At 38.7% G+C, this 17,821-nt stretch overlaps 2 protein-coding genes across 3 annotated transcripts; one reads left to right on the top strand and one right to left on the bottom strand.

The window, feature by feature from the left end:
- Nucleotides 1-2,615: 2,615 nt before the first annotated feature.
- Nucleotides 2,616-7,966, top strand: RB195_017644 (uncharacterized protein; the record flags this gene model as incomplete). The annotated part of the gene is made up of 10 exons (XM_064184730.1): nucleotides 2,616-2,705; nucleotides 3,521-3,662; nucleotides 3,893-3,987; nucleotides 5,437-5,555; nucleotides 5,613-5,691; nucleotides 5,782-5,922; nucleotides 6,011-6,139; nucleotides 7,453-7,554; nucleotides 7,630-7,738; nucleotides 7,872-7,966. 10 exons carry the CDS (start codon nucleotides 2,616-2,618, stop codon nucleotides 7,964-7,966), a joined length of 1,101 nt encoding a protein of 366 aa, XP_064040611.1.
- A 1,242-nt stretch (nucleotides 7,967-9,208) lies between these two features.
- Nucleotides 9,209-16,993, bottom strand: RB195_017643 (uncharacterized protein; the record flags this gene model as incomplete). Of its 2 annotated transcripts, none has more annotated exons than XM_064184729.1 (9): nucleotides 9,209-9,431; nucleotides 11,097-11,229; nucleotides 13,747-13,850; nucleotides 13,903-14,035; nucleotides 14,359-14,441; nucleotides 14,502-14,634; nucleotides 16,418-16,550; nucleotides 16,629-16,834; nucleotides 16,894-16,993. In XM_064184729.1, the coding sequence occupies 9 exons, from the start codon at nucleotides 16,991-16,993 to the stop codon at nucleotides 9,209-9,211; spliced, it is 1,248 nt and encodes a 415-aa protein (XP_064040609.1). The 2 variants fall into 2 exon arrangements, with proteins under 2 accessions (XP_064040609.1, XP_064040610.1); XM_064184728.1 differs by having other exon boundaries at nucleotides 16,915-16,993.
- Between the last annotated feature and the right edge of the window lie 828 nt (nucleotides 16,994-17,821).

The following is a 17,821-nucleotide window of genomic DNA, read 5'->3' as shown; positions in this document are numbered from 1 at the left end:
GTCATCGTCCAACCTCTCACGACCGAACGAGTATAATTTATGCAAGTGGCAAAAGCTGCCCATCCGCAGATTCGTGGACGCTTAGGAATTAGTAACTCCTCCAAAACTAATGCTTATGCCTTAGGGGCCCGATTGATTAAATTTCTTACTTCGAAAAATAAGGGAGCCACTGAGTGGCCTCCAACTACATTTTACCCAAGGTTTGTTGAGGGAATCAATTCTCCTACCTTTATCTACTCGTGGAGAGATCTCAACATCGAAAATTTAGTATTACTCAGTCATCCATAAAGAAAAGCTTTTAATATATGTAATATAATACTACTAGTAATACATCCTTCATTGTAATAAAGCTTCCATTCACTTCTAATTCCACTCAGTGGCACGTCTCGACGAAATTTATGTCGTCCTCTGCCAAATCAACAGTGAGTATGGTATCAATGGTTCTTTCGTGCTTTCCCATGATAACTGTTCACCGTTATAAGAACGGTCCAGTCACTGATATTCCCAATAATCAAACCAAAAAAAAAAAAAAAAAAAACGAAAGAAGAATGATTGACAGCTGCATTAAGGCAATACTAATCAGAATAGCATATGATAGGATAAAAATAAAGTAGTTGATTAGAATTTTTGCCAAATAGTTTATAATTCTTAGATGTTTCAGAAGTGCAAGAGAAATTCGCTAAGTTGATAGACTTCGAAAGCGCTTAAAACGTTTTCTGATGTGGTTAGACATCTAACATTCTTTATTTTACAACATTTCTCTTCAAACTTTATTTATGCTCTAAAACAAGGTAATTTGATATCCACAGTCACGTTGCCACCCAAAACAAATCGGTATAAAACCATCGAAAAGAACTACTTGGGTGGTGATGAATTCGTGTTTATTGTCAATTTCAAAACAAAAACTTGCGATATCAATGTTCCGCGCTGTAAAATTCTTTGCTCATCCATTAAAAACAGCAATTGGTGGTTTTCCCACAAAAATCAGAGAGAAGACCACTTTAAATGCCGCGTCAAAGTTTTTATCTTCTACTAAAAAATGATTACAATAATGATCGAATGTGATGGAAACTCGGAACAAAATGTAATTGGAGGTGGGGGCACTCAATCACGCTCTTATTTCTGGAAGTAAATAACTAAATCTAACTAACTAAATAACTAAAACTAAAACCTAAGCATTAGTCTTAGAGTTTGACATGTGGGCTAAAGTTATCAAGAGAAAAAAAGGAAGATTCATCTTCGAGAAATAAGAGCGCGGTTGAATGTCTCTCTCCCCCCACAAACAACACTTTTTCCGAAGCTTGTCCTTTAGGAGGAACAAATTGTTCGCATTGTTCGGCCGCTGTTCTGGCGTTTTCAGCGCTTAAACATCCCTGAAGTAAAAGTTGCGCTTTGGTTTCTATTAATAGAGTGGAACTGTCTGCTATCATTCCTGTCTTTTTTTGGGCCCCTTTCAACTGTCACCAGAAATGTGAAGAAGAAAGTACAACTTTTTAACTATTTCTTCTGATTGATTGACACAGCGCCACTTTCTCCGTGGCTGTTTGGAAAATGGGGGTGGGGCTTATGTAGCGGCGCGAAACGGCATTTAAAAAAACCATACGAGCAAAAAACAACAGGAATGATTTATGGATTCAAATGTGATTAATACTGCGAACATTGCATTAAAAATATGGAAAAGACTGAACAACGTTAAAGTGGACGTCGTAGAAGAAAAAGATGAGGACAGTTGAGGCAGATGAGGGATGCTATTGTAGAGCAAGCGCGCAGCAAAATCACTTTGGTCTCATCGATTGTGGATTGACCAAAACAAACAACAAAACCATTGATGCAATCTGAGAGTAGAGTTCTGTTTCCCTTGTTAGTTTTGCGAGATCCGGAGATTATCCTAGAATTGGACAATAAAAATCCCTCCCATTTGAACTACAAAACATCCAAAAGTCTCATTGTTTTCAAATGTTCATGTTTTTCTCGGTCATACCCCTGGGGTACAAACTCATGATCATTCTAGGAACGTTCAAAAAATTGCGACAAAAGTTTGTCAAGAACAACAATGATCCAGGAACAGAATGAGCAAACATGAAAAGCCGATCAAATGTAAATAAGAGCTCGATCGCCCTTATCACATTCACCCCATTCAACCTATTTGATAGCTATTTCTAATAACATACCTTCCCGGAGAACAAATAAATCCTTGGAGATTTTCGTAAAAAAGGAGCAATGAGAACATAGATAGCCAACAATCCAAAAAAAAGGGCCTCTTTTCCAAGAAATGAACAGCAAATCACACTAGACAAATCCCTTGACAGTCCGTGCTCAGGAAACGGTAAACATAAACAATTCGGAGAAATCGTCGTACTTTTCAAATAGTCGACGTAATTGCACAGTTCCGTAGGCGAGCAAGTTTTGCATAGTTTCGAATTTTGAGTCCAGGTTTTTTACGGTTTATTTACTGTCGAGCTTCGTTGGCTGCTTTTTCCTATAGGGATAAGTATTCTAATTATAAATCCATTCGTAGGGAGATTTCATGATGTTTCTATACCTGTTTCTATACTCTATGCCTCTCGTATTCCTTTCCTTTTTTGCCATGACTTTGTAAATTATTTCGATTTCAGATGGCGTTCCACATATTACATACATTAAAGCATGGTGCAGAACTACCTCCAGAAGTTGTCAATTACATGTATTCGACAGGAGCATTTATGGTAAGTCATGGTCCTTTTAGTTAGCACTTTCATTTTTTCTTTTTTTTTTGTCTCTATGCTTTTTTCTACATTGAACATCAGCACAATAAGCTGTGTGCTTCAGATCTGACCAAGGACTTTTGTTATTTTTTTTACTTCCTCATAAATTAGTGGATATGGTCGTTTTTGAAATCGGAAAGAGTAGGTAGTGCGTTTATCTCAGTATTAGCTTTGAGTTCTAGAGCGGATCGATTTTGACTGATATGTGGAATAAGATAAGAGTTTCAATTTGTCTTGATCAAAGAAGAGCAATTCTCAACTTGTGTCTCGCTGATGAAGAGATTAAGACAGAAATATGTACTGTCGGGTCGACGATGATCACAAGACTATCGTTATTTTGTGGTCCTTTCGACCTGACAGTACGTATTGTTACATTATTATTACATTTTATTTGCTTCCTCTAATAACAAACCTTCCCGTTGATTTAGTAAATCCTTAGAGATTTTCGTCAAAAACGAAAGGATAGACACCCAACAGTCCAAAAAATGGCGTTTCTTCCGAGCAAAGAACAACAAAACACACGCTAGACAAATCACGCGACAGACAATTCCGTTTTTTTTTAATCTATTTCTTCACATACTGGTTTCTCAACCTTCAGCGCGTATGTAAAACTGTGGAATTGAAATCAGATAAGTTAGTTCAGTCGAATTCACCATCTTCCAGTTGTCTCGTTTTTGTTTCTTTCCCATCATTCTTACAGTTTCGAAGCAATCTGGAAGAAATTGCTTCCTCACGAAGTTGCTCCCTAACAAATTTATAAAACTATGCTTTTGTAGATCTTGAAGGATTTTCCGGAAGGCCACGAATTTGGTATCGACTACAAGTCTTGGACCGTCGGTCCAAAATTCATGGGTTTAAAAATGATACCTGCTGGTGTGCATTTCGTATATTGCAGTGTAAAAGGAGCACCGAGAATAGGTGAGGACTTTGATGTGCGCATGTTTAAGGAATTCCGTACATAAATAAGTAGAAGCTCATAGCTATAGTTTATACAAGTATAAGTAAATCTTGGGTTTGTGAAGACAATTAGAATTCATCAGAGAAGAATCAGTGATGGCTTGTGAAATGTGCGCTTAGTCGTTGCATTGGTATTTATTGGGAGCGGTGTGCTCCCCGATGATAAAGCCCAACAGATTGCTTCTTTGCAGGTTTCTTTCACAATTTTAAGTCGGAAGAGATAGTGGTAAAGAAGTGGGATAAACAGAAGGAAGCGTTTTCCGATGAGATTATATCCGATGAGGAGGTTAGGTTGGATTTTTTTTGTTGTTATTCTTCCGCTTTTTTATCTAGAATTTGGCAATAGCTTAAAACTTTGTTTAATAATCACTTCCTTTCCCGGAAAACGCCTGGGGAACCCAGTACCTTGCCCAGCTTAGGCGTTGAAGATCTGTCTTGAAAGCGGGTGTTGCCAGTCATATTCATTTTGATTACTTGATTCATTCATGCCTTATGTACAACTAAGCACGAAGTATTTGGGCGTAGTAGTTAAAGTAGGCTTTGGGGACCTCCAATGTATTCCACATTCACTTATCAGGTAACTAATTCCTTGTTAATTATCAAGATAACTTCTTTGGATAATTTTATGCCAACCCGTATCATATTTTCCTTATGTTGAGCTGTGCCACAAATATGTCTGGTGTTCAGTGCGATTGCGTCCATTCTTCTCCTCCAAGCCCTTCAATGCTTTTCACGGAAGCTACTAAATTTGAGTTGGATTTCCTTAAAGGCATCACCCCACGAATCTGAGGTACTTCGAGAGTTCCGGCGCGTTATTTTCTACGAGTTCGAAGCGCGCCAGCCTTGTGCACGCACCGCATCTTCCGAGCCATTTTTTGCGGCAATTAAGGAGAAATGGACGGAATCACCCTTCTGTCCATAATCTACGGTCCCGTGTACGAATACTCCACCTGAAATCTGTACCACCTCAGATTCGTGGGGTGGATTTTGCCTTTAACCAAACAGTATAGGGAGCCACATAGAGACGATTTTTGATAACGTGAAGCTAGAAGAAGTATCTAGAAATCGATAGATATTGATCGACTATCTGTCGAAACTACTGTGACCGGTATTGTACGGAAATGAACAAGTATCCATGTTATCCAAACGGGAGGTGGTGGGATGGATGCTTAAGGCAATGGCTATGGTTCTTTCTCTTCGACTCGGTGCCATCAGTAGTCACTGTGTGTTGAGAGCTCAACAAAGATAGTGGAAAGGATTGCAGCATCTCAGCAGCAACATCCTTCAAGGGTCAAGAATTTGGGATCCAAGACATCAAATAGGTAGAAATGCCTTAAGATGGAATTTAGCGGTGACGTGTAAGAGTCTAGATTAATTTGTTTCCGGATCCATTTTCTTCTTCTGGGGCTGCTACGTCGATGCACATGAGAAAGCAGTAACACACTTCGGTAATGATCGTTAGGAAAACTGAGGAGCTCAACTGTACCTCAGAGATCGCCCAATTAAATAAGTAAATATCTAAAATCCAAATATCTTCGAAGAGGTTTGGTGTGACTGTCGCTCACCGCTTTATAATCACTGGATGATTGTAGGTTGTAGTTCACATTCTGAAATTGATGACTGCAAGTTCTTTGTTTATTGAAAGTTTGTTAAAGTGGAAAAAAGCGAAAATCATCTGAAAGTCCCAGAAAATCTTTACTTTTCTTTTCATTTCATACTTCCAGAATTGTTGCAGGTGAATCGGTTCAGATTAAACTTGAAGGATATTGATTCGACGTTAGGACCTTATCCTTTCGAGAACTATCGTAGTTGGTACGCGTTGACGGACTTCGTTAATGGACAGACTGTGGAAAGGTAAGCTGTTTTTTTCCTTTCAGTGTGTTTTCTATAAGAAGCGTTTTACTTTTTAAGACTCAATCCATTAAAAGGTAAAATATCAGCGCAGGCCGAACTGGTCAGTATGGAGACGTGTTTAATGGAGAATGAAGAGGTATGTGCTGTAATATGGTTAATAGACAAACTTCTGAATTTTTGTAAGTTTGATCGAGTTAGTGAAGCAATTTTTTCTCTAATTGTTTAGCTCAATGCCACTGTTGGATGCAGTAACAGTGTAGATCGTGAGCATCCTGTTCGCACACGATTCGTAGACCAAGAAGGTTTGCCGATAATGAAAATTAGGGAAGGATACGAGATTCGATTTTCTCCCATACCTCAGCTAAGGGTGAGCTTGTGCTTAATTCACTTCTGATTTTACCACATCCCCGTGGTAGGCTACCATTTTGTCAAATTAACTATAATTTCAAATTGAGGCAGACGAGAAACGGGTAGGTATCGACTACACAGATCGACTGGAGCGTCTCATACGACAGTTAAATGGCGACTGGAAACAGTTGCTAGCCGAAGTTCAATTTGCATTTGCGTGCTTCTTGATTGGGCAGGTGCGTTTAATATTATGGGAATGAGTAGTATTGTTGCAATCTCTGGATTCAGGATCTCTTTTGATGAGATCAGGTAATTCATGACAGACGAAGTACCTTTCCACAAATCTCTAGCTTCTTATTGTTTTGCCGTGGGAAATCTGCAAGGAAACCCTGTGTATTGTTGGTGTAACGTTATCTCTTTCATAGTCTTGTTTGTGATATCCAGGTTGATTCTTATGCTGAATTTAATCTTGCCGTTTTGGATTTATTCTTCTTACTCGAGCGCTATGAGCTCAACTACACGCGAGATAATCTATGGTAGCTTATTCATTTTCACGTCTCTGAAATATAAGTAGTTTAGATGAATAATTTAACGTTTTTGGGAACTGCTCTTTCAAACATTTTAATTTGCAATTTTTCGACAATCTCAAAACTTAGCTTTCCACGACTAACCATATATAAAGACAGTTACAACATTTTCGGAGAAGTTCGATAAGACAACAACCTGAACGAAATGATCGAAGATGGAGATTCTATGGTTTCTAACGAATGATTTTTATTTGTGCAGAAATATCTGAGATTGATACGTATAGAATCATTTTACCTAAATATAATGGAGTAAAAACACATGAAGCACGGTGTAGTTGCGTAAGCGGCGCGGAGGAGAAAGCGGTTGGAATCGAGGTTGGACCATCGCGAAGTGCAGCGATGGATGGTGGTTGCGAGGGTCCCCATTCGGTCCTAACTGCTAAGGTCCACCGCACCGCTTCGAGCGCGGCCGCTTATGCAACTGCACATCGGTTAATGTCGTTTTGAGTCCACCTTAAATTGTCTTCCCTGTTGGTGAAATTCAGCTACTTTCGGCTCCGTTCCATAGTTAGTTTTATTGCTTCATGTTTTTTTTTGCAAGACTTCATAGTTCCTGAAGTCTAGGTTTTGTTTCTAAAGGTTGTGTTCAAAAAAAGTAGTTAAAATTTGGATACATTCTGCCTAAATTGCTGCAATGTTTGTTTGTTTGTCTTCTTTCTGAAAGGTATAAAACAAAGCACCGTTTCATAGTTCTCCCTTTTTTCCACTCTTTTGTTCCATTTTGATTTTTCTCCGCATTCCACACTGCCACATTTAAAATGGTTCTAATTTTAAATACTCTGATCCTCAAAATTTCATCGTTATCGCTAGTAGTATGTTTTAATTATTCTCTTAGAAAGACGAGTTCAAGACTGTTCGATATTCAAATTTGAATGGCTTCGAAGTTTTATATTTTAAGTTTTAAATTGTGCGTGGGTTATTGGATTAGTATACAGTTTGACCTATGTATGAATTTGTTGCAGGTTTTTGAAGGATTTGAGCAGTGGAAACGTTTTATACACCTGCTATGTTGTTGCCCATCTGCTCTTGGCTCACTTTCGGAAATGTTTATATCATTCATAAGAGTGAGTCGATTACCTTTTGGTATCTGTATTCAAGCAACTTATCGCTGTTTATCTCTAGTGTTTTTCTTTGTTCAGGTTCTCTTTTTCGAATTGAAGGAATGTCCCACAGACTTCTTTGTCGACATCGTATCACGAGACAATTTTCTCACCACTACTTTATCGATGTTGTTCGCGAACATTCGAGGTTAGTCCTGAATTCTTTTGTTTTTCCGCATTTATTTTAATCATGAAGTCACCTAGAAGACAGGTTCTCTAAGGCAAACATCAGTGTGGTACTATGATGTTATCTAATTACTGGCAAATGAATCGCTCTTCAGATTCTGATTGTGCTCCACCGGAGCTTAAGAAGAAGTCCATGCAATTCAAGACATACCTCACAAAAGAGTTCAAATGGGATTTTGAATGTGATTAGTGCGAAATGAGTATTCCAGTTCTCCGGTGTGCCTTTTCCTTTTCACTTGTAAACTGTTGTTGTTTTCTAAGTTTCCATAATCTAACGAGAACAGTAGTTGAATACCATACAGTTCGATCTCTCAGTTCATTGAATTGATAAACATTGATTACTTACATTATCGGATCACATACATTATAAGTGAACGCTTACACAAAGGCCGTTCTCTGAGCTAAAGCCGTATAAGAAAAAAACTGAAAGAGAAACTCCGTAGTGGCAACTTGGGAAGGCTTAGGAAAATGGCGAAAGGTCACATATTAGATTAGTGAGTCATGGAGCTAGAAAAAACCTATGGGTTCAAACTACTTCAAAGGAGTCTTTAAAAATTAGAAGAAGTGAGACACCTATTTACGTACATGCGAAGTTACTAAATTAAGTAGGACAAGATATTAAAGACAATATTCATAAAACAGAAGGCCTTACTGACCATTTTGGTGAGTAAACGTGAACTATGTGAGGAACTGTTTCCGCTAGAAATACTACTTCAAAAAATTTAAATCCATTCGATTTCTACAAGCCATACATAGTTCAGAATGGAGCACTAAGGAACAAACACGTAAACTCGTCCTTTTGATGCTTTCTTTTGGTGGAGCGAAAATTGGCTAAACTTGTTCGGTAAATAGAAAAATATAAAATGCTGGGCAAAAGCTTCCATAAAAAATGACTGTCTCGAAAAACCAGCAAAGGTACGTCTTTTTTCATAATGTTTTGCGGATGGATTATGTATTTGTATTAACTAGTTTTGAATCGAATTAGGGAGTCTCCACAAACCATTCAAAAAAGATGATTTGTTTTTGGAGTCTTTTTTCTACATTTGCTATGAACTAAGGTGATGGTTGTGCTGGCGTCGTTCTTATTTCCTGATTTTCCGCTCCAGAGTTACTCTACTTTAACAAACTATCAAGAATATGTTCAGTAGACTATCTTCTAGAAAGAAATCATTTGCCTACGACTTCAAAATTAGCGATTTTCATGCTATAGCGTTTCTGCCAGTGACTATGAAAGCAGGGGCAGTCATTTCTTCAGCAAGCTTTTGAGAGTAGGAAACCTGTAGATATTGTGAAATTCGAAATTACACAGCTCTAAGGGCAAGAAAAAGTCATTTGGTTTGGAAAAGGGACTAAAGAAGTTCACTAGATCAACAATTCTTGTATTTGGTAACGAAGCGAAGATCGTGTAGTATATGTTTGCATGCGATGCACTTCAGACATCAGTAATAGGCACGGTTTGATCGGCAATTTGTGGCACGATGCTCTCCACGTTTGGCATGGATTCTGACGGTGAATGTGAGGAGGCGATGTGCAAAATGAGTGCATGTTGAGAACTGGACGCAAACGGACACAATGAACATCGTATTCTTCTCGGGAACACCTCGACAGAATGTGCGAATTGCTTGTGGCGCTCGAGCAACGTTTCCGTTTTGCCCCTGAAACAAGCGATTCTCTTTTTGTTTCGTGGATTGAACAGCGTCGGACGCCATCGCGATTGACGTCGACGTTGTTTTCGTTGGCGATTACTTGTTTCTCGAATGGTGCCTGAAGAACCAGACAAGCAAAGTGTGGCGAAATCAACTATTACACTTACTATACTATGCGCACCTTAATTCGCAAAAGAACCAGATTTCAGCAAAACACGCGAAAACGGGACGATTCGGAGGTGATTGATCGCTACGGTCCCCTCATTCGAGTACGGTATCGCTCGGGTCGCTACGCTAAACTATGCGTTATGTGTGCTGCACTTCGGCGACCGATTACTGTATCATGGAATCACGACATTAACGGGGTCAGTGATGAATATGCGTTTGTTTTTCGAACGATGCAACGTGGCTCGGACTCGGTGTGTGACATCAATAGGTTTGAGCGTGGAAAGAAATTGTGAGACAGGATGAAACATATGTTTGAATATTCTTTTCTAAAACAGTTCGAAATGGTGCTGTGAGTGAAACCACTTAAGAAGTAAAACATGATAAGAAAGATACATTTTCAACACATGAGTTTGTGTAAATCTTTAAATCTAGTATCTTGTTCTCGTTGCCTCCTTACTGCTACAATTTCGAAGGTGGGTCCCAACCGGAACAACAGCATTTTACTGATGCATTGCGCGTTGCCAAATGGGACAACGATGAGGTCACTATGTCATTAGACACTGTAATTCGTGGTTATCGTTCAAAAGCCGTTTAATTTCTCAACCAGAAGAGTTTCTTCTCCAAATAATCTGAGATTTCTCGAGAAGAGGTGGATCAGGAAAATCCAACATATTTTTCATTTAATTGCTGAATAGGTTTCATCTCACAGGAAAAATCAACTGTTTTTGATCTCCCTTCGCAAAATTGGAAAGTTCCAAATTTTCAACGCATTGTCTAAGATTGGAGATTCTCACTCCATCTGTCATTCCATGCGCTATTTAAAAATCGTGAAAGTTCCCGGGGAAAATTTTTTTAATTTCTAGGAAAAAGAGTTGCGACTGATTTGTAAAAATGATCGCCTTACATACATGTTGTTCAGGTTGCATGACCTGGTTCACCAATATTCTGCAAAAAAAAAGAACCCAGAAAGAATCAAAATATTGTCGGTCACAGGAAATGAGTGCAGTTCTAAATATGTATAGGCTCATTGTTATCGGCAACAGTGCCTAGGATTTCCCAGTCCTCTCTCTCTCTCTCAGGCAGTCAAATGGGCAATTTTTTCGGCTGCAAGCTCTTCCAAGTTCTTTTAAAGTATATGTCTGAACGTTCACGAAAGTCTGGTGAGAGTTTTTTTTTTGAAATCTGCGATATTTTTTTTTTGACCTTCTGGAAGGATTTCGACTATTCAACTTCTCGGATTTTTTTCACACGTAGTATTGGCTGATCATTCTTTTTTTCAACGATTAACAAAGAGATAACAATAACAGAGATGACGGAAATAACATATAAATAACTATTACTACTTACTACTACCTAAATAGGTAATTTAGGTAATAGTAAGCAGTAATAGTAATTTCGAACCCATTTTCAGAACATGAGCCGCTACTTCAGGGACAGCGACTACATTTGGATTAATTCCATACAGTTTATGGACAGAAATCCACAGATTCTTCGACTTTCTCCCACCTGTACATGCATTGATCGCAATTGAAACTTTCGGATGGTTTCTCTTTACGTTCAGGAACATGCCGTGCGATGTGCTTCTCCAACATTGCGGGACTTTTTGACACATGCCGACAGAAAGGACACTTCCGTGATCCTGAAACACTGATTTCATTTCCGGCAAAACTGTCAAAAATGTTTCCATACTGAATAGGAAACCAGCTGTTTAGAGATGGGCAATTTAGTAGAAAAGGCTCTTGAAGGTAATCGTGGCTGTATAATTTGAAGAGGAGGCGTGTAAAAATTCAAGTGGTCTGCTGAATATGCTTGCTGTGCATATTCCTATCAGCTATGGGCATATTCCTACATAACTCCTTAGGATGTCACATTTGAATTTCTCGCTTGACCTCGATTATGCCAAGTTTCATGGAGACGGTAGAAGACAGACATAGGTTCACAGTATGAATAGATGCTAATCATTAGAACAAAGAAATATGCGAGCAATTTCAAGTTCTGTGCTCTCTGCTCAAAATAAGGGGTAGATAGAAGCGTTTAGTGGAGAAAAAAGATAGGATTTCTTCTTTTCCTCTCTGCTGAGCTGTACAAAATCAGTATGTGTTGTGAATTTCACACTTGTACGGCAATTGGCATTTATCGAAACAACCGCTTCAGTCCTTCTGGAGCAGAATTCCAGAAAGTTTGGAACAATTGACTACCATACACTGAATTTTAACTATTGAATATCATGCGGGGATTCTGTTTTGATCGTATAACAAAAATTTCTAATAGTTTATTCGAGACGTAAAATTATGTATTTTGTGAATAGGTTGCAGAGACGTTGTATTCGAAAAATATGGGTAGAAGGATTAATAAGCAATGAGCATAGAAGGAAATGAGTAGATCTTCACAATGGAATAGAAAAAAGTGAAACCTAGGACTCGTATCGTTGTTAAAATTTGCGAAGATTCAATTCCGAATTCTACGTTTATTAAGCCAAAAGTGCTCGAATAGATTCCATTTCTTGCGAAAACTATCGGCTCGAAAGATAAAACGTGCGTTCAGAAAGAAAAAAAAAGAAAGAGAGAAATATGCGACTGCAATTTTCTCGGTGACTCTTCTTGAGGTGAGGTGAACAATATGGGAGATGAGTTCAGATTTTGTGAAGACAGCTGATCATTAAATTGCATATGTTTCAGGGAGAAAAAAGCAGGTCTTTCCAAAAATCCATAGAGAAATTTATGATTTTGTGAATTCATTGGAATTAACCTACACATTGCCCTTCTATTACCAGTCTTCCACAGCTTCACTGCTTTTTTGCTTTTATTGTTGTGAATATATATGTATGTATACATATGTATATACGTAACATGATGCATACACCGAAAAAAAAGTAGTTAGACCAGAAAAGACCATCGAGAAGGGCAACTTTAGCACAATGAATCACATCGATCATGAATGATTTGATCTGTAACAGTGATCAGGATTCCTTACTGGAAAATAGATTGAAAACAAGCGACGAAAAGGACGAAATTGTAGTTCTCTTCATGTGAAACTTTGATGCGACAGAACAAAATGTTGTTTTGTCCAGAAATTGAGGTTGTAAGGCAGTATGTACGTAGGTGTGAATAAATTTCGATGATAAGGTCTAATTTTCCTTCACTTTCCTATCCTTTAGGAGTTGTATAAACTTCGAAATAAACATGATGATGGACAATAACTTCTTCCGATATCGAGTAATACCTATTAGGGCCACCCATAAGTTTAAGGATTTTCTAGGAAGTAAAGAAAAAATTTCAGTGCTCTCTCTATGTAAAGAGTGAAAGTGTACTTTAAGTACGTTTTAAGGTGAATGCACATAAATTGTTGTAAACTGTCACGGCGCGCCCACATTTCTCTATAATGACCTGAAAATGAACTAAAGACAACGTACCACAAAATTAACGATGTTGGCATCTCTCCAAAAGTTATTAGAGGTAAGGCTTGAGCTCACGCGCTACTCTCCTCTAATAATCGAGAAACAGTCTTGTTTGATCCGAACTCTCCAACGATGCAATTTACTACGGCTGATATAATGAGGACAATCTGCAAAGTCTCCTGCAGCTTATTTAAGTTATTTATGCTGCGTTTGACGGCAAAGGGGTTGTCCGCTTTTTATCGGAATAAGAGTATGGATGCCTAATTGGAATCACATGAGGTAGTTTTATGCGGATCTTTCCTTGGATTCGAAGGAAGAAATCAGTGTGATCACGCTAATATTCGTGAAATTCACAGGAGATCCCAACATCATCAATTTCGTGATTCTCTGTCCTTGAAAGAATCCATAGATTTCAATGGTATTTCCTCATCGAGTAAAGAAGTGAGGCGTATCGCTGAAACCACTGCCATTCATAGTATCTCATTCACTTTCTCAAACGTACAGGCTTATTTTTGAATTAATTTCGTGTTGATTTTACGGTAAATTTTTGAGATTTTTCCTGATTGTTTTTTTTATTGGGAAAGATTTTTCTAATTTATTCTCGAATCATTCGTTTAATAAGGAGAAGTCTGAAAAGAACCTCTTCAACTCCGGAAATTTTGGCGAACAAACAAATTGAGGAGGAAAATCCCAAAGTAATGTTGATAGTATGTTTCAGTAATCATTTTCGCAATTAGTGAATATCTTTTTCCAGCTCACCTAAATCAATACTTTCCGGAAGTGGTATGTGATGTCTGTAGTATTTGTGAAAGTGAATATACCGTGCCTCTCTTGTGGAAAACTGACATCCAGACTCATCGCACCTGAATTTAATCAAATAGGTGTCGATTTTCTTGTTCACGCATAAATTCTTACCTTATAGGAGGATTCCGATGATAGATTGTCACGTGATAGGAGACCGAATTATATCTACCGTACACCTTTCGGCATACAGTACACATAAATCCACTGTCGACTTTTTCGATGTATTTTTTGTTACGGCACCATCCTAGAATTATTCGGGATTAATTCGAGAAGATTAGAAGGACTTCAGATATGGCGGGAATATTTGAAGTTCCGCGACGGAAAACTGAGATCTTGCGCAACCCTGGATCGCTGGATCGCGTCCCGGGTCCCATGAGATATTGCTGCGTGCTTCGCGCGGTCTTCCTTTCATGACTGGCGCGGCGCCATTCGACTGGCGACATTTCATCAGCGCACCGATCAGTGCAACGAAGAAAAGAAACAATGATGAATAAGTTGGTCATCGTTGCTGCACTGAGCTTACGGTGACATCCATACAAGAGCAGGTAGAACGCTAGAGAACACAACCTTCTTTGTCGTCGTTCGGCACAATTTTTTCGTTATACGAGATGGGCGTGGTCCGCGGAGAAGATGACTCATCCACAGATGCCCTGAAATCTTTATTGGACAGGGAAAGTGCAGGGATAGTAGATTATCGGAGTAGTATGCACCTGCTGTCGTCCGCAGGAGTCGATGGCGGATGCAGGGCGGCAGTGTGACAGGGCAGCAGAGCGCCTCCGAACGTTGACGCCAGTATTCCAGGCTGCATGTAGAGGGCGAGAAGAGTGTGCAAGTATGTTTGCCCTAAACTATGCACGGATAAATGTAGGGCTGACGCTGCTTCGGTTCTTCTTTTGCTCTCTAAGGTTTATAGACAAGAGAAAAAATTCTATAAAAATTCTTTCAAGTCAGTGATAAGTTGGCCTAGCCAGGTAAATAAACTGGTGAATTCTCAGGAAATGTAGGATAAAAAAGACTTAGGTCATTCACATCGAGACATTCTAAGATCAACAACAGGATCGTGCTTTCGATTCTGAGCATTTTCTAGTAAAAGTAACCTCTCACACCCTCACTGAAGAATATCTATATGGTTTCACTGGACTTTTTCCAGGAGATTTTTTCTGCTGCTTCGTAACCTCTTTTTATTTTGCTCATTCACTCACCACAGTTTCGTCATGAAAACTCGAAGAATGCAAAAAACTCTTCCTCAGAATGTTCAAAAAATCAAAGCCGTCTTCTTGGTGCACCCTTCCTAGTATGGTTCATTGAATTCCACGGGAGTTGTTTCCTAAGGTATACTCTGATGCAGAAGATCCTAACAAATGGTTCAGAGGCTTTTTTTTCGGCGAAGCGGGAATTGTGCTGGCCCTTTCTCCGATGTGGTGTTCAATGAGGTTGGGTATATTCCGATGAGGTACTTTGAGTAATGTGAACATGAATCTTCCTAAAATCTTCCATGCGATTCCATGCAGTGTTCATCTAACTGAAAAAAATGTCCTACTGAAGGAATGGTTACGTTCTTATACTTTTTCCTCTTACTTTCTTCTTTTTCTTTTTCTTCTTCTTACTTTTTCTTTTATTTATTTATTTTCTTAAAGTTAGTTACTTTCTAGTACTGAATTTCTCTGAAGGATTCATGACAAACTAATGTCCACATGGTTTTAGAATTCATTTTCCTGAGACTTCACTTTTTGTGTCTTTGTTCTTTTAAGAGAATGACGAACGTATTGTTTATCATTCTATTGATTTCCATTAATTTTATTTGCACTTTCAATTTCCAGGTGTCCCAAGTAAATACATACGTACCCTACTCGGATGCACAATTATTCCAGAAAATGGTAAACGGTCTGTCAGACAACTATCTTTGGCCTCAAAAATAGTAGAACAGGTTATGTTGAAGTGAGATTTGTCACAGAGAGGAAATCACTCAGGTGCTGTTTTCAGTATTTTCACTCAGACGTAGTACCCGAAAATCGTCCGAAACTTCTTATTCACTTCAAAATTTAAGGCCTAATTTTAACAAAATCTTTCAAGCCGCTTTTGTGCAATGTTTACAAGTTTTTTTTTCCGGAAGTAAAGTGCTTGATGCTTTGAACGAATTAGATAAAATCTCACACTTAATATATTAGAATTCATGGAGAAAGTCCAAAAAAAGGGAGTCACAACACATAAAGGAATTTTTGGTCAGCAACCTCCGTGGTCACACATAACTTTTTTTTAAACCCACTGCATCAGAATATTTATCACAAAATACCTCTACTGAACTTACGGAACTTTTAGAAAAGTGAAGAAAGACTTTCATAACTTTTCTAGAAGATTTCCCCGGACTCCCTTACTGAAAAAAAAATCACGACAGGTTAAGAAATTTTGGGTTGGTAACCTCCGTGATCACACACAACTTTTTTTTGAACCCGTTGCATCAGAATGTTTGTCATACACTACCCCTAGATTACGGGAACTTTAGAAGACCAAAGATTTCTAGAACTTTTCTAGAAGATTTCCCTAAATTCCCTGAGATGACTACCAATTTTGAGGTCATCCATTGACATTTCATGACATCATCTGAGTAGTTTCATTAGTAACCTACACGGTGGATTGGACGCTATCGTCGGGAATTTATGTTGTGGCAAAAGGGCAACGAATGGGGCAGGTTCATGGCTGGCTGCCAAAAGTTTACTTTCAATTGTCGGCACTTCACAGTGACGTGCTACGGCGAGGATCTGAAAAAGAACGACTGATTCATCCGTAAAGGGCGTGCATACTGCTTAGCGAGAGATGCGAAAACTCGTCCACATCACCTCAGAATGATCGGCCAAAGCGAAATTCAGTTCTCCTGTGTATAGTCCGTTCAGCATTGCTTTGAAGGCATTGATTGAATTTGGAATCTCCCTCAGATCGATATCGATTTTTGCTATAGGAGATTCATGCTGGTCAGCAGCGAGAAGATTCCGAAATCTGGTCGAAGCCGACGAAAGAACTAGTCGATGTGCCAACACTGGCTCGTCTGAAACAGCTCGATCCAGAATTACTGCGTCGGATCACTTGGTGCGAAGTTCAACTTGCCAATGTCATTTCCTTCCTTACTGCTACGAACGTTGATGCAGGCGTCAAAATCGAAGTTGAATCCGAAATTCCCTAGAATGTTATCCGTCTGTAGAGACATCTGAAAATGATGAGGTTGAACGCATCGAAATGGTCTGTCTGCGGATATTCATGGATTCATGAAGGCTCACATTGTTCAGAAATAGGGAAGAGAGAACAAGAGCTGTTTTTTTTTGTAGGGGAGTTCCCAGAGAGAAAATTTCGAGGATTTCTAGGGAATCAAATCAAAAGTCGTTAAAACTTAAAGGTTCGGAGTCAAAAGGTTTATTCAATATTTTCAAGTTCTATTCCCAGGAACTCTCAGCCAAGAAAACGCTTCTTCACTGTATATTGTCAACGGTACCTTGAAAAACATTCTATGGATTGGTTGAGTTAATGGAATTTTTGTTCAGGAAAACGATGACAAAAGTATTGAATGATTTGGACTGAACATAAAAGTAACACAAATCTGAAAATCATGCAATGCGATGATGCATTATGCAGCAGAATATCAAAAGTTGAAACAAAAATGGGGCGACATGCGGCCGCCTTGGAGACGACAGCAGTGCATCAATTCGAAGTTGAAAGCGTCGGAAACGTTGAAAACGGTGTTCTACATTCGTGTGATATTTGTTCGGTTTTTTATCACAAATTTTAAATAGAAAGTGCTCCACGGGAATAGTGCAGACTACAATTGTGATTATTAAAAATTATATCAATGTTTTTCGCCTGGAATATGAGAGACAGGACTCTTGTCAATTCCATTCTATTTTATGAAACCATCATCGACAGACAATCGTGCAGAGTTTATTTTCGGTGAAGCCACAAAATTAGATCCACAACGATTCAAATGTGCACAATTCATTTTGCTGGAAAAGTTTCCAGCTGTGGTCCAGAAACCTCATCGTTT

This window comes from Necator americanus, chromosome II, assembly GCF_031761385.1.
Source record: "Necator americanus strain Aroian chromosome II, whole genome shotgun sequence".
Lineage (NCBI taxonomy): Eukaryota > Metazoa > Nematoda > Chromadorea > Rhabditida > Ancylostomatidae > Necator > Necator americanus.
The sequence above is the reverse complement of the archived record's forward strand: the minus strand, read 5'-3'. Positions and strand labels throughout refer to the sequence as shown.